Source organism: Rattus rattus, chromosome 13 (assembly GCF_011064425.1).
Source record: "Rattus rattus isolate New Zealand chromosome 13, Rrattus_CSIRO_v1, whole genome shotgun sequence".
NCBI lineage: Eukaryota > Metazoa > Chordata > Mammalia > Rodentia > Muridae > Rattus > Rattus rattus.
The window spans coordinates 72,043,263-72,060,386 of NC_046166.1; the positions used below are offsets into that span (position 1 = coordinate 72,043,263).

At 50.4% G+C, this 17,124-nt stretch overlaps 1 protein-coding gene across 4 annotated transcripts in view; it reads right to left on the reverse strand.

Moving 5' to 3' along the window:
• The window catches only part of Arhgef7 (Rho guanine nucleotide exchange factor 7), a 106,681-nt gene that overhangs the window by 26,842 nt on the left and 62,715 nt on the right, over positions 1–17,124 (reverse strand). For 3 of the 4 annotated variants that reach the window (XM_032919254.1, XM_032919253.1, XM_032919256.1), the window contains 4 exons: positions 16,252–16,340; positions 8,927–9,021; positions 8,605–8,700; positions 2,473–2,595 (listed from right to left, as the gene is read on the reverse strand). In XM_032919254.1, the coding sequence (XP_032775145.1) occupies positions 2,473–2,595; positions 8,605–8,700; positions 8,927–9,021; positions 16,252–16,340 (403 nt within the window). Of the gene's footprint in view, positions 1–2,472; positions 2,596–8,604; positions 8,701–8,926; positions 9,022–11,800; positions 11,876–16,251; positions 16,341–17,124 lie in introns of those variants that run through there. The other variant, XM_032919257.1, reaches the window with a different exon arrangement.

Below are 17,124 nucleotides of genomic sequence, written 5' to 3' on the forward strand. Positions count from 1 at the left end.
GACCTCAGAAGGGCACACAAACACCACATCCTGCTGTATCTGCTGGCTCGGAAGGATGCTCCTCTCTATGGCTTAGAACCACACACCGAGCTGCTCCTGGCTTTCAGAGCGGGTTCTAAAGTCCTCACTCCACATTTAAACATGCCACGTTGAGCAGGCAGCCCGGACACTCCCCACGTAATACCTCATCTGAGTCCTTCCCCTGAGTTATTTTAAGAAGTGCTTGCCTTTCAGACAGGACTCAAATAGTCCCTGGGGTAATAGCAGAGTGGAGGTGAATGGACTGTACACGGCCATGTCCTCAGCTCTGTTGCTTCCCACAGAAGTTAGGCAGGCCCTGCCCAGGACTGCCCACCCTGCCATTCCTGTTCCCACTCCACCCTGTAGGACCAGGCACTCTCTCCACTGTGTGTGTGTGTGTGTGTGTGTGTGTGTGTGTGCGTGCGCGCGCGCGCGCGCGTGCGCATGTGTTGTGTATATCTGTGTGGAGGGGGATGGAACAGAACATAAGCTTGCCCTTAAGCTCCGACACAAGCATAGTATCTATGTTCTGTTTTTGTAGAATTTCATAACTTGCAATGAGTCAATCTGAAGTGTAAGCTTCATGCTAAAGAGAGGGAGAAGCTGACCCAGCCCCATCTCAGGTAGAAAGAAGGACCACAGTGTACCAAGGTGCTGGCTTCTACTTCCTCTCTGACTGTGACGCCCACTTCCCTGCACAGCGGTCCAAGTTTACTGACTCCAGCCAGAATTGTAGGAGTTAGACAGAGGGTCAAAAACCTGAGTACACCAAGGAGCAGGAAATGCCTGGGGCCACTTACTTTTCTTACCAAAGTCAGACAACAAAATAATGGAGCTTTACTGTGTCTGGCCTTCAGTGTCTGCCCTTCGGTGACAAATGCATGCACGGTCTGCAATTGCTATCACAATCCTATGAGCAGGGACTGGCCACTCCACCTCTAGGTATTGCAACACTTCTAGGCAGGCAGGCAGGGTAGACTCATCCAAGGTATTTACTTGTGTCTCAGTAGTTTTACATGCCAGTGCTCAGTTAGGAAAATACTAGAGTCATTTAAGTCAAAAGCACAAGGACAAGTATCTTGATGCTGATGAATACTTTTCCATTAACAGCTCTGAATAATACTGAACTGCTGTTTATAAATGAAACCACATAATTTCTTCAATAGTAATAAAACTGGTGTGTTAATCAAGAGTGCTGGGCCTCTTTTGGCATCAGAAACCATTCCTGAGTTTGCTTGTCATTTGCTCAGTCACTTGACACAAGGCCAGCTCTCAATTCCCAGCACGCATCATAAGGAGTCTCCCAAAATACCTGAAACAACCCAGCAATCTCTTTACCAAAGCAAAAGAAATGGCTGGCAACACACAAAGCGAGTGAAATCCTGCACACTGATTTTGTTTCGGGTCAAGAGGCTCAAGCTAACGGTGTGCAGGTGAGCACTCTGCCTACAAAGCACTGCTTCTCACCCCTGTCCCACGCTCTGAAGCCTCAACGTGGCTTGCAGGACTCCCCTAAGCAGACGTCAGCTCCCTCCAGGCTCTCAACAAAGAAAAGGCCTCAGACTAAAGTTCAGAGGGATCCTCCTTTGTTCTGCCTTTTCCCCTTGTATTGGGGTGTGTGTGTGTGTGTGTGTGTCAGACAGACAGACAGACAGACAGACAGGCAGGCAGGCAGGCAGGCATGTCTGCTGTGGCGCACATGAACCAGCGAGGGAAGGATATTGGGCGTCCTGCTCTATCCGACATAACCTGTGACACAAGATCTAAGCTAACGCCAGTCTAGCAGCCAGCAAGCTCTGGCACTCCTCCTGTCTCTGCCACTCAGAGAAGAGGTTACCATGCTCCTCATTTCCAATGTGGGTTCTGGGTCCATACTCAAGCTCCCATGCTGCCCAGCAGGAGTTACCACTGAGCCATCCTTCCAGCCTGTGAGGCTTGAGTGAAAATGGTCCCCACAAGATCATAGAGAGCAGCATTATCGGAGGGGTGTCTTTATTGGAGGAGTCTGTGTGTAGGGGTAGGGGGAGCTGAGCTTTGAGGTTTCAGAAGTGCAGGTCAGACCCAGGGTCATTCTCTCTCTCTCCTGATGCCTGAGGATCCAGACATAGAACTCACAGTTACCTGTTCAGCACCAAACTTGTCACCGTGCTTCCCACCATGATCATAACAGACTGAGTCTCTGACCTGTAACCTAGCCCAGTTAAAGACTTTCCTTTCTAAGAGGTGCTGCTATGGTGTCTCTTCACAGCAGTAAAACCCTAACTAAGACACAGCCTCCTCAGAACCCTTTTCTTTCACAACCACATGGACCAGCTCGTGACTGATGTTCGGGCACTTATTTTGAGGAAAGCAAACTTACCCTTGCTATGTTTGAACATGCTCCATGAAATACCTAGAGGACAGAGATGCCCACCCTCCTTCCCTTCTGTCCCAGATGGCTCAGCCACAAACCTGTGCTCTGTGAGGACGCTCACGGCGGATGGGTGGTTGGCACAGTAGGCGAGGTACAGGGTCCTCATCTGCGGCATCAGGCTCAGGAAGCAGCCACCGACTCTCTGCTGGGCTTCAGGAGACCTGTACGCAGGACAGACACCATCAGACGGAAGACCAGCAAGTGGCAGGCGCTCCGTGATCTCTTCTGCCCGGTCTCTGTGCCTTTCTGACCCTGCCCCTCCTATAGGCTGACAGGCTAACCTTCTAGTGTGCAGAAGGCTAGGTCTGACATGCCACATGCCTGACCAACCTAGCCAAGTCCATGTCCTGAAGCCTCAAACGCTGTGTACGAAGTTAGAAGACACCAAACACGACTGTCTCACTGAAGGAAACAAACACGACTGTCTCACTGAAGACACAAACACGACTGTCTCACTGAAGACACAAACACGACTGTCTCACTGAAGGAAACAAACACGACTGTCTCACTGCAGACACAAACACGACTGTCTCACTGAAGTCACAAACACGGCTGTCTCACTGAAGGAAACAAACACGACTGTCTCACTGAAGACCCAAACACGACTGTCTCACTGCAGACACAAACACGGCTGTCTCACTGCAGACACAAACACGGCTGTCTCACTGCAGACACAAACACGACTGTCTCACTGCAGACACAAACACGACTGTCTCACTGCAGACACAAACACGACTGTCTCACTGCAGACACAAACACGGCTGTCTCACTGCAGACACAAACACGACTGTCTCACTGCAGACACAAACACGACTGTCTCACTGAAGACAAAAACACGACTGTCTCACTGGAGGAAACAAACACGACTGTCTCACTGAAGGAACAAACACGACTGTCTCACTGGAAGGTAACAAACAAACCGACTGTCTCACTGCAGACACAAACACGGCTGTCTCTGCAGACACAAACACGGCTGTCTCAAGACACAAACACGACTGTCTCACTGCAGACACAAACACGACTGTCTCACTGCAGACACAAACACGACTGTCTCACTGCAGACACAAAAACGACTGTCTCACTGAAGGAAACAAAACACGACTGTCTCACTGAAGACACAAACACTACTGTCTCACTGCAGACACAAACACTACTGTCTCACTGCAGACACAAACACGACTGTCTCACTGCAGACACAAACACGACTGTCTCACTGCAGACACAAACACGACTGTCTCACTGAAGGAAACAAACACGACTGTCTCACTGAAGGTAACAAACACGACTGTCTCACTGCAGACACAAACACGGCTGTCTCACTGCAGACACAAACACGGCTGTCTCACTGAAGGAAACAAACACGACTGTCTCACTGAAGGAAACAAACACGACTGTCTCACTGAAGGAAACAAACACGACTGTCTCACTGCAGACACAAACACGGCTGTCTCACTGAAGGAAACAAACACGACTGTCTCACTGAAGGAAACAAACACGACTGTCTCACTGCGGAAATAAACACGACTGTCTCACTGAAGGAAACAAACACGGCTGTCTCACTGCAGACACCAAACACGACTGTCTCACTGAAGGTAACAAACACGACTGTCTCACTGAAGACCCAAACACGACTGTCACTGAAGGTAACAAATACTTCCTACCCACGTGGTAACGAGGGTGGCCAAGAGTAAGTAGCAGGCACCTCCCACTGCAGGTCAAGAGCTGGAGGGGCAGCTCTTCCCACTCCCAGGCACTGGCAATGGGACACAGGAGTCTAAGGCTTAGAGAGGGAACAGTTAACTAGAACCCACTGTGGAGAGGGACAGTAGACCTCAGTGGTGAGAGTTGACGTGCCAGCTGGCTGGACACAAATGGGGTCACATTTGGGGTCACTGGGAGCCTGAAGTGCTCTGCCTATCTCGCACAAGTATAGGCTTGGGACAGGACACCATGCTACATGGGTTGAGGGGACACCCCACCTTCCTGGGCCCCAGTAGTGCACACCCACCAGATTCCTAGCACACAGAGAGCAAAGAGGACTTCCCGTGCCCTGGGGACTCTGACCCAGAGAACATAGAACCAAAGCTACTGATGCCAAAAGTCCTCCCCAGCGCCACTAGAGCATTTGCCATGTGCTATCTCTGCTCTAAGCAGCTGCTGGCCAGGCGCAGGTCAGCATAACACCAGTTAGAGACATCTGGAAGGAGAGAGCCTCACTGGGCTAACAAAACCCTCTTTAGGGCTGGGCTGTAGAGTGACCTATAGGGCACTTTCTCAGTTAGTGATCAGTTGTGAGTGGCCTCAACCCCTGGGCTGGTGGTCCTGGGTTCTAGAAAAAAAAGCAAGATGCACAAACCAGCAAGCAGCACCCCTCCATGGCCTCTGCATCAGCTCCTACGTCCAGGTTCCCCCCTGGTTTGAATTCCTGTCTTGGCTTTGCTAAATGGACTGTGAATCAGGACATGTAAGCCAAATAAACCCTTTCTCCTTCCCAAGATGCTTTTGGCCACAGTGTTTCATCACTGCAACAGTAACCCTAATTAAGACAGTTGGCAAGGGAGACTGATGGACAGAGGAAAGAAGGAAGGAAGGAAGGAAGGAGAAAGGAAAGGAGGGAGGGAGGAGGGAGGGAGGGAGGCAGGCAGGCAGGCAGGCAGGCAGGCAGGGGAAAAAAAGAAAAGAGCAAAAACAAACAAGATGAAATGGGGTTAGAAGGGCAGACCAGACTATGTTCAGAAAGCATCAAATCTGAGAAAAGGAACAAGACTACTGCCTATCTACAATATATGACAACTGAGGACTTCAGCAGAGTATTTGTGACCTAGGGCTGGGATACAGGTCATAGGCAGAGAGAGCATGCATTAGGCACACTTAAGGCTCTGAGATCAATCACTGCAGTGCAAATAAAACACAGCACAATGCAGTGACAGGAAAATAGAGAGCAGACAGTACGAGAATGGAGTGCTAGAAACCCAGAATAGAAAGCAGTGTACACGACCACGGCATGTACACCACTGTGCACACACCAATGTTCCAGAATGGAAAAGGCACATGCACAGGCAAATCAGGAAGAAGCAGGTGTCCGTACAGGAAGTGGTTCCTACACTGCCTGGGTAAGCCCTAACCCAGACAGCACAGCAGCGAATGTAGGAGGAGCGAGCGACAGCAGCAGAGCTGAAGCTAGCTTCACAGAGGGCTGAGCAGCTCAAGACTCGCTCAGGGCTCCATGGACAACACAACAACATGAAGGTGGCACAAGCCTACCACTGGAGCCCAGACCTCGGCTGTCTGCCTGCCCAGAGTGCACACCCCTTTAGAAACAGTCAAACAGAAGAAGACAACAGGGCTGACCCAGAAGGAGGCAGATGGGCCCTGGGAAGAAGGCTGGGCCATCTTTGCTCTGCTACTCCCTCATGAACCAAGCCCAGGCCACTACAGAAGCAACACGTGTTTTAACCACTGAACCACTTCTCCAGCTTGGGTTTGCTTGCTTGCTTGTTTGTATGTGAAGCCTTCACTGTCCTTGCTGCAGAGGAGGCCATGTACTCTTAGCCAGCATCCCGCCCGCTCTGACAGGCCCTGGGTATCCATGTGATGGTGGAGAGTGGCAGGCATGTTTTAATCTTTCATCAGCCCCACGACAGTCATCTGGAGGAGGCTGGGCTGTACCGCAGGGCCATCGGGGGATATGCCTGAGGCTTGGTTTCCAGCACCACATGGAGGCTCACAGACCTCTGTACTTCCAGGTTCAGAGGCTCCAGTGCCTCTTCTGACTTCCACTGACAACAGGCACATACCTAGAACACATACATACATACATGCAAGCAAAACACTCATACATGTAAGTAAAATCTACATTTCTTAACAAAATAGAAACCTAAAAAAACCTTGTTTTTTTATTTACAAAACTCATTAGATCACTCAAAATTCATTCACTCTCTTCCTTCAACTGACTCAGGGCCAGACACCTGCCTGACAAGAGAAGAGGAGAAGGGAGAAAGAGGTGGGAAGCTGCTCAACACAGACTTCCTGCAGGCAATGTCTGGAGCAGAGGTGACACCCAGTGGTGACAGCCTGCAGGCAGAGGTAGCAGCACAGGAAGCAGGACCCTCCCAGGCCTGCAGCCAGCTGTCCATCACTGACTTCATAAGCAGGCAAGGAGAGGAGACTGCAGGAGAGTGAGCACAGACCCAGCCCCCACAGAGGGTCTGAGTGAGCACAGACCCAGCCCCCACAGAGGGTCTGAGTGAGCACAGACCCAGCCCCCACAGAGGGTCTGAGTGAGCACAGACCCAGCAACCACAGAGGGTCTGAGTGAGCACAGACCCAGCCCCCACAGAGGGTCTGAGTGAGCACACAGACCCAGTTCTACAAAACAGGATGGGGGAGGGGTGGCTCTAAAACTCCAACTCCATACCCTGGTGTCTCTTCCAAGAGGCTGTCTCTACAGTCACCCTGCCTTAGGCCACACTCCAGGCCCAGCCAACAGCAGACTTGTCACCCTGCCTAAAGACAAAAACAGCTCAAAACTGGGCTTGGGACCTCACTCCAAATCTCTGCCTTGCCTTCCAAGGTAGCAGCACCATGAATTCTCTGCAACCTGATGCTACACACCTATGATCCCATTCACAAAAGCCACCGAGACAGCAGAGATAGCCTGGGCTACAGAGAGGCTCAGCTCCGGCCTGGTACCTTGTCACGCTCTTGTCTCTTGTTTTTCTGGGTTTTTTTAAATATATGTATGGGTGTTTTGCTGGCGTATATACTTGTGTACCTCATGCTGCCTGTGGAGGCCAAAAATTAGAGGAGTTGGATCCCCTGGAATTGTGGCTACAGATGGTTGTGAGCTGCTGTGTGGATGCTGGGAACAGAACCCAGGTCCTCAGCAGGAGCAGGCAGTGGTATAAGCAGCAGCAGCCTGTACTCTTCAGGGAACAAGAGCTGGTGAGCTGAGACAGCTTTCACATTAGGAACTCGAGCTGTTACCACACCGAGTATCTTACCTCAGTAACGTTATCCCATTATCCCCAAAGTGAACAATCTTCGAGGTTCAATTTTAACAGAATGTGAAGTTGTTTTTCATAGTAAAATACAAGGAAATTCTAAACTTCTATACGTCTGATTTGAAGCCGTTTAAGACACAATGAAGATGCTCAGAATTTATTTAAAAATGTTTTCACACTTGTGCACACCCCAGCCCCTGTGGACAGAACTCAGGTCCTCTGACTTGGGTAAGCAGCTTTACCCACCTATTCTCCTCTGTGGCCCAGAGCACGTGTTTTTATAGATGCAACTGATAAGCCACAGCTAACATTCCCATACCAGTGTGGCTGGTACTGAACGAAAACCTCGTCCCCTCATCTAGCAGGAATACAGTGGCTCATCAGAAAGGAATCCTGTCAACTGAAACAATATGTAAAAGGAGAGCTTATGCCAAACCCACTCTCAGACGCTCAAACACCAAAACGGAGGAGAAGCAGCTCAGAGACTCTGGGGGGGGGGATTAGGGGATTGGAGTGGGGGGGGGATCGTCTCAGAATCAATGGACATTCCCTACTGTGGGGAGGGAGGGGGAAGAGGGAAGGAGGCAGGCCACTGGCCTTGCATTCTAGTCCACTACTCTCTGTCCCCGATTTTTATCTTAAATCCCATCTCTCTCAATAGGTCACTTAAAGGAGTTGATGAATTAACACAACTGAACATGGAGATCACTGCCTGGCACACGGGGTTAGGAACTCAGTAAACAGCGGGCACATATGAAAGTGACCCTGTGGTTACTCTGCAAGCCCAAGGCATGCTGGCCACTGTGGTCATTTGCAGGCCAGAGGAAGATGACTACAAGGGCACACTGTTGAAGAAGCCGCCCTCCACAGCGCACAGCATGCAAACAGCTAGGTCACTGGTCGGTCACCTCTGTACCCTCCTCCATTGTCAGCTTAACCCTCCATCTCCTGAAGTCTTTACCAGGCTAAAAACTGTGTCATAAAACCCAGCCAGCCTAATTCACAGCTTTTACTACCAAACCACCTAAAGGAGAAGACGACAAACCACCAGCTTCTACCTTCAGCACTGTTGACTCACATTATTGTAAACTCACATTATCGTAAACTTGGTGCTTTTGATACCAACTGAACACATTTATATTTGTAAGCTCTCAGCCGTCTACTTACTTTGTGCATTCTTCTAGGGACTGTACAAGCACTTGCTGGAAGGAAGATATTTCCTCTAGATTTCCCATTAAATATGAAGTGTTTGCTGAACTCAACCTAAGACCAAGAAAAACCAAAATAGAGGACTGTCAGTGGTCTGACTTCAGTCCCGACTTCTACCACAGAGCTTACTGAGGCCCGATGCACTGCTGTGCTTGCAGCAAGCAGGCACTCTGACCCTCCACCCACCACCTCCCCGCTCCCCCTCTGCAAACACAAGTACAGACTGAGGGGACCAGCCAGCAGGAAGTCAACACACGCACGCACGTTCTGGCCAACTTACTTCTCGCTGGTCTGCAGCGGCCGCAGGTAGGTTGACAGCACAGACTGCAGCTCCTTGGAATACTCATGCTCTGTTTCCAGGATGTTCTGTAGCACCTGTGATGAGTAACACACGGTCACTCACAGGGCAAGAGGCATCTGACACAGGGTATAAGCCAGGAAGCCCATCCCCACGGATCACGTTACCCCTTGTTGCTGACATGCAATACTAATGCACTCACTGGCGTTATTCTTGTGCGGTATAAACCACTAACCCTAGATGACGAGTTATGAAGGCCGAGGTCTGACTCTGTCTTACTGACAACAGACATGCCTAGGTTTTGTGAAAGCACAGTCCATCCTTGGACGAGCAAGGCCAGGTCTACTTAAATCACAAAGGACAGATGCAGACAGTCTCAAATCACCTATGTGCCTCTAGAAGATGTGCCTCTAAAACGCTGTGTGATGCAGAAAAGCCACCAAGTACTACACACAAAAATCACTGCTAGTCTAAGAGCAGGAAACTAACCTCCAATGACAGGCAGAGGAGAATGGGGACCAGAGTGGCTCTGAATTCTAACTTGGGTATAAGGTACCCAGGTCAACACACTTGCTGAAGCTCACTGAACTTCCCTAAGCAAAACAGCCCAAACCCAAAGTGATCAGGAGTCTTAAACTGTCTGAGCACTCCCACGATGCTGTAGGGTTTACGCTTTGGACCATTTCAGTGTTTGAGTTTAGGAATGTTTGGCCAGTGAAGTCTACGCAGATATCCCCCAAACTCCAGAATCCGACAGAATTCTGGTTCTAAGCACTGAGGTTATGGACACGTAACCTGCATGTAAGACATATCCCAATTTAATACATGAACATTATCCTTGACTGACTCTAAAACACAGGAATAAACGCGTGGGAACAGACTTTCGTTAGACAGAGTGATATCCTGGATCATCCCCCACACAATATTCATTGACGATAAAAAAGGCCCACGAAAGCAAAAACTTCCTTAAACAGACATTATTCTTACCAAGGATAGTGAAGTAAGCATAAACTAACTCTAAAACTTAAAAAGTTCCAAACAGCATGTCAGTATAATACATTTAGCAAAAACTACTCAACTCCTAAAATTCTCAAAGTTCCAAACACACGAACTTAAACAAGTGCTTCCCCCAGAAACCGTCAATCGCATAGGCACCTGGCCAGGCAGGACGGAAGGGACAAGAGCCACAAGCACTGACACCCAGGCAGCAGACACCTGTCCTTGCACCTAGCCATTGACTTAGGTGCAGCAGGCTTCTACCCCAAAGCATGTCCTTTCTCTAGGCCTGGTGCACACACCCATCTCTCAGCCCCTTAGGAGGCTAGTGCAGGGCAATTACAAAGGTAAGGGTTGCCCTACTCTGAAGCAAGTTCAAAGGCAGCATGAGTAACAATGGGCAAACAGCATATACTGTTCCCAAATAAACGAGAGAGAGAGAATATGAGAATATGAATATGTGTAGAGAGAGATGGGGGCAGAGGGAAGCAAGAACTAGGAACACAGTCCCTGGTAGCCACAGACCCTGAAATCAAGATCCAGGACAGCTCCCCAACTCACTCCCATACGTACACACAGTTTCCTTTTCAGAGCAGTAAGCTCCTTTCATGTTCAACACCCAGTGAACTGCAGAGCCACAAAGTGGCAGTGGGTCTGTCCTTGCCACTGGTCCCATAGGCATTCAGGGCTAGATCTGCATACCCAGCCCCCCACCAGAGAGGGAGACTCTTTGCATCCCACCCTCTGGACAGCCAGGGCTGTCTAACCAGGTCACACAGTGAGCGCTTTCCGAGCACTTCCTGAATCATGTGCCTCACAAAGCCCACACTTGCCTCGACTCATCACAGGCTGCGAAGGGTAGTCAAGGCGCCACCACTTCCCTTTCTGACCAGGACTGGGTGAGCTGACTGGGTTTAAACACTTGAGCTGCACGTCACTTGCACCATCGGACTGCTCTTCAGCACAGTGCTGTCCCTGCAGACTCTAAGGAGCCCTAAGCAGATGAAGCACACAGGCAGCTTCCTCACTCAACCCCAAGACGAAACACCACAGGCTCTGTCTCCGTGGATGCCCAACCCTGGCTTCCTCCTGAATGGACTTATTCATGGAGAGAGCTTGGGAGACAGCCAGGAGGGGGAGGGACCACGCAGGGACTTCATTCCTTTGTGGGGAAATCTAGATGGTACACCCACATTGACAATGTCCTGCTATGACACTCGCTGAATCCAAGTGTCAAAGGCCTGGTGACAGACCTGCAGACTGCAGACACTGCTCCAGAGATAGTCATGTAAGCCAGATGCAGTTCTCCAAAAGTGACAGAACAAGAGGACAGCCACCAGCAGCCTAGGGTCTGAAGAAAAAGGGTTGTCCCAGGATGCTTAAGGGAAGCTCTACGCCAATGCTGCAGCACAGGGAGGAGGGACGGCTGGAGACCTGAGCAGGGCACACCCTCAGAACCTAACCTTCCCAAGGTGATGAGCAAAGGAAGAACAATGCTAGAGAGCCCTGGTGCAGAGACCCCAGGACTCTGCGCCTTCCTCAGCCACAGCCTGGACACAGCTGTGCACGAGCAGGGCTTCCCAAGGGAATGTCACAAAGCTCCCACAGCCCCACAGAAGCAAGTTCACCCTGCCGCTCCACTCCAGCTCATGACCAGTGCCACATACTCCGTGCAGACACCTACTGAGTTTTCAACACTCCCCAGAAGACAAGGCAAGGCATGCTGGTGTCTGCACAGGAACACACACCACATACCCTCACCTGCCTACAACAGTGCCACCAACCCCTCGCCCAGGGGGCTTAAGTGCTTTTTGACCTAGGTAGCCTCGTCACCCTACCTGGCCTGAGTCTGCCAGTCACTAGCCTCACCTCTCCTCCTTTCTGCGCCTCAGACACATGCTGGCTGCTGCAGGACCCCATGGACCTCACCCCAGTGGACACGGCTCCATCACACCATGCCTGGGAACCCAGAATATAGCAGTGTTCGGGGAGATGCAGACTTTGTGACCCACAATGCTGAAGGCCAAAGGAAAAACCCCAGGCAGCATGGCTGGCTCTGAGTCACGAGACACAGAGCTATCCAGTCACACAATAGTGCCACCCAGGAGGGCGGGCACCCTCAGCAGCCACACAAACGTTCCTAAGACCTTCTGCCTTGAAACAAACCAACTCCCACACTGTGCAGACACAGACGCTGGCTTCATGGGGAACGGTTAAAGGAACACTTGGCATCTCAGACTTGAGATGTCCTGTGTGTCCCTTAAAAATAGCCAAGCTAAGGGGTTGGGGATTTAGCTCAGGGGGAGGGGCCTTCCCTAGCAAGCAAAAGGCCCCGGGGTCGGCCCCCAGCTCCAAAAAAAAAAAAAAAAAAAGAAAAGAGAAAAAAAAAATAGCCAAGCTACATACAGGGCTGGAGGTGTAGCTCAGTGACAGATGCCTCCTAGCATGTGTGGGGCCCTGGGCTCCCTCCTCAGCACTGTGAAAAAGTTGAAACATCTATAAAGTAACTGACTTACATATAAGAACACAAGGCATTAGGTCATTGCTTTAAGATTCCCCCAAAGATCACCATACACTAAACCCAAATGTTCACAGTACAAGCCTAGTTCACGCACAGGGCAAGTAAAACGGTACACCTATCCTATCCTGAGCAGTCTCCACTCTGCCAACCGCCCCAACCGCATGCCGCCACGGAGTTTGGCCTTTTGTGTTTGTGTGAGTGAGTGTGCATGTGTGCACATGCGTGAGTTCTCCTCAATCACTTTCCATTATATGTTTTTGAGATCGGGAAGGAACCTGGAACTCAGGCAGGGAGACTAGCTCATTGGTGAGCTCACAGGAGCAACTGTCTGACCCCCTGGGCACTCCCTGGCTTCTCCATGGATGCTGGGATCCAGACTCAGAGGTCAGGCTCCCAGAGTTTTCCTGCCTTTAACAACCTCCTGACATCTAGAGTCAACTTGACTGTTAGACAAGTGCACTTTAATATCTACAGTGCCAGTCCAGTCTATCTGAATTTTCAAATGTGAATTCCCAAGTTGGACTCTAGTCACAATTTAGCATTTGACAAGCAGTCTGTGTGCAGTGTGAGCAACAACGTGGTGGGGAAATAAGCAGCCGCAAAGGCTCCACTGGCTCTGTAATTCTCGGGGGACAGCAGGGACCCCATTCTGACATGACTGACTCAACAGTGTGAGGGCTACTCTCAACTGTCAATCTTGACAGAAGGTAGCATCCTGGGAAATAAGCTTCTGGGCTTGACAGAGGGTGATTATCATGACTGGGCTAACGAAGTGGGAAGACCTGCCCACTGTGGGTGGTATCAATCCCTGAGCTGTGATCTTAGGCTGTACATGAACAAAAATGAGATAAGCACAGGCATTCATTGTTCTTCTCTGAGAGCACAGCAGGCTGAGCTGCTTTCTGAGTCCCCACCAAGGCAGGCTGTAGCCTGACACTGAGCCAAGGAAAGCCTTTCCTGTGCTTTCGTCCGCATTTTACCACAGGAACAGGGAAGAGACGGAGACAACACCTGATTTACACTCGCCTGACAGACAAGTGTGTTAATGTCTACCTTTTAAGGCGAACAGTTGTGCTACTGTATCCCTAACTCAGGACTCCTAGGTTTGGGAGAGACATTTCCTGTAAATGTTAAAGTTTGACTAGATTGACTGGGCTGAGAGATACAGCTCAGAGACTACGGCACTGGCTGTCTGTCCAGAGGACCTGGGTCCAAGTCTCAGCATCCATCACAATTGTCTGTAACTCTGGGTCAAGGGAATCCAACACCCTCACACAGACACACATGCAGACAAATAAAAGAATATGCTTATAAAATAAAAATAAATAATTTTAAATAAGGAAAATAACATTAAAAAAATTTACCAGACAAAGTGGGTCCAAAGAATCCATGTTAAAAGAGTAGTGATCAGGGACACAGCCACCCACGCCCACACCCACGCCCACACAGCCTCTGCCCTGCTCAGTTAGGCACTAGTTATGCGAGCTCAGGCACAGCTGTGCTCCAGCCCTGGCTAGGCAGCTTATGGCTCTAGCTGGATACCCGGTCTCCTGCTCCTTCTTTCACACAATGCAATCTTCTGGGTTAGGTAGTAGGAAATGCTGACTACCCATCACCTAACACAGGCAGCCACCAACACTATCACAAGAGGCTTCTCTTTGAGGGACTTTTTAATGTCTCTGCCATTCCCTGGGGTTAGGTTAACTCACTCACTCCCTCACTCACCATGCTGGGCTCCTGCTGCCACCTGAAACTTCAGTCTGTGTCATCCTGGCCCACATAACACAAGCAATGACATAGAAACAGCAGGGAGAAAATATACCGGAGGAGCTGAAGGTGTCCACTTCCACAGAAACTGTGGCTAGGGCATAAGAAGCGAGGCACTCCTAGGAGAGGCAGGAGTCATGCTGCAGGTCTCCCAAAGCTCACCTGTCAGACCCCAAGGTGTATTATTGGGGGCAGGCAGGCTTTGAGGTTCCAGAAGGCCATGTCAGTTACTGTGAGCCTTCCCCACTTCCCCCTCTTCCCCTCTCTCCTTCTTGAGGATCAGAGGTAAGCACTCAGCTGCTGCTCCAGTGCCATGCCTGCCTGGCTGCCTGCCACCACGCTCCTCACCATGATCATCACAGACTCTAGCCCTCTGGAGCTGGGAACCCAGTAAAGAGCTCCCTTTGTAAGCTGCCTCAGTCAGTGTCTTTTCAAAGAAACAGAAAAGTAACTAGAGATGTGGGATACAAAAGAAATCTTAATCAACGGGAAAGGCAAAAGATCAGATGAAGCAAGCCCTGGGCTAGCAGTGTGTGCACCAGCCTCTCTCTCTTCTTTGGCCTAGCACTCGAGACGCTGCAGAGAAGCCCAAGGCCACTGGGGAACACAGGACAAAGCACAGGAGTGTCTCGTGTCTGACAGCTGCATAACGCATGTCTGCTTCCTATCACTCAGCCTGCATTAAGTGTGTCAAGCGAAAGCACCCTGTGTTTTCTACACTAGACATCAGTCACTTCCTTTGGCAACACACGTGCTCAGAAGGAAAGCCTGCTAGGTGAGCAGACCCCAGTGATGAATGGGAACACCAAAGACTGGCAAGGGTCTGGAGTAGGACATCCAAGTCCTTACTGGATCCTAATGGGAAAATGCCTGTCATCACGCTATGGGTGGAGCCAATAGTTTCACTGTCAGGATACATCGAGTTTAGACATAGGTCTTGTCACAGGCATGCCTCTTCTAACTGCATGACCTGGTCACTAGGATCTCATGAGCATCCCCAGAGACAACCAGGACACCTGCTTGCAAACAGAACGGTACCGTGACATCTGCCATGCATTTTTTCTCAGGGTTTTTACATGTGCTGCCCGTACCATGGAAACCGCTACGGATCTTCAGCAGGCACCCAGAGGCTAATCGCAAGCTCTCTTCACGTTACGTGACCAATGTTAGCAGTGTCACATCATACTACAGTCGTCACTGCTCCAGCCGCCAGAAGTTCATCCCAACTACTCCATGGCTAAGCAACAAGGGCAATTAGAGCCAGAGCATGCGCCTTCCCACTGCACACCAGCAGCAGGTAAGGGTGCTCAGGCAGCCAGCTAGGCCAGCTCAGCTAAGCTGCCAGCATCAGGACATGCAGTGAAGAGCTGAGGGCACAGGGACAGGCTTCAGGTGCAGGACCCTGACATGACAGCGGACAGCACTTATCACATGTCAGCCCAGGCAGCTGAAGGCCAGCAAAACCAGAGCAGGAGAGTCAAGGGCACCACGTTATACATAACACCTGTCTTTACTGTTCAGACTCTAGAGCAGGGTCCTCAACCCTGTAACACAGTTCCTCATGTTGTGGTGATCCAACCATAAAATTATTTTGTTGCTACTTCATAACCAGTTTTGCTGTTACGAATTTAATGTAGGCATCTGTTTTCCAATGGTCTTAGGTGACCCCTGTGAAAGGGTCACAACTCACAAACTGAGAACCACTGGTCTAGGTGATGCCTAACTCCATGTATGTTGATACAGACACAGTAATCTAGAGAAAGACAAGAGCAAAGAATGAAACAAACCTATAACACTAAAGGCTATCTACTCCATCCCACGCAGTCCTGGTGGCACCTCAAGTGCGGAAGGACTTTAAATCTGGCACTACACCTTTTCAACACTGAACAGTCATGGCCCCAGACTGTGACAAGAGGCGGGAAATCCCGACTCCGTAGACGCCCCTTCAGGACAGCAGACCTGTGTGCCTGCAGCCCTTGCCTTCCTGGTCTAGGACATGTGAGACACTGTCTGCGCTACTCACCACATTGTAATAGCTCTTGTTGATGGCAGTCGTATCGAACCCTTTGGGAGGGCTCTTCAAGGTCCCTGATTTGGGTGACACAGGCTTCTCTGCAATTAAAAAAATAAAGGACGCTTTATTGGTCAAAGCCAAGGTAAGAATCACACCAGGCCTACATGCCAAAGCCTCACCTAAAACCAACCCAAGAAGGTAAAGGAAGGGCCTTGCACAGCCCTGAGGAGCAGACCACTTCCTCACACTGGAACCCAAGGCCACGGGGCCAGGGGCTCAGTTACTGCACACCTCCACCCGCCCATTCTCCCAGGCGGGGAGAAAGCGTCTGAGAAACTACACTTGGCAGGGCCAGGAAAAGTTCAGTTACAACTACAGCTTCACAGGGTCATAAATATAAAATGTTCCCAAAAAGAATTAGACAAGTGTTAGCAGGCATAAAAGGGTCTCAAAACACCAAGACCCACAGCTCTGGGAATTCCACGTGTAAAACAGCGGCCAGTGATGGGCTTCTGACAACCAACACGAGTGCAGACACAGAGGGAAGAAAAGATACACTGAGCAAGAGACCCTGCTGGGGCTGCAGCACAGCTCTAATGGTCTGCTTAGGGTGCTGCCCTGACACCATCCACAGATCTCCACTCTACTGGGAAAAGGCAGGCAAGCATCAGTGTCCCGTGCCGTCCACTTGTCTGTGTCCAGCAGGGTTTCCATGTGCATGTCCCTTACTCGCTCTGTGGGATGGGTGGTGGGTCTACCTGCCATTGTTTCTATTGGGCTGTGGTGGATGGGCTGCCTGTTGTGGGCTCTTTGGGGTAGCCAGACAGCACACGCAGTCCAACACTGGCTCTGAGGTCCATCTCTCCATTGACTCTCCGGGTC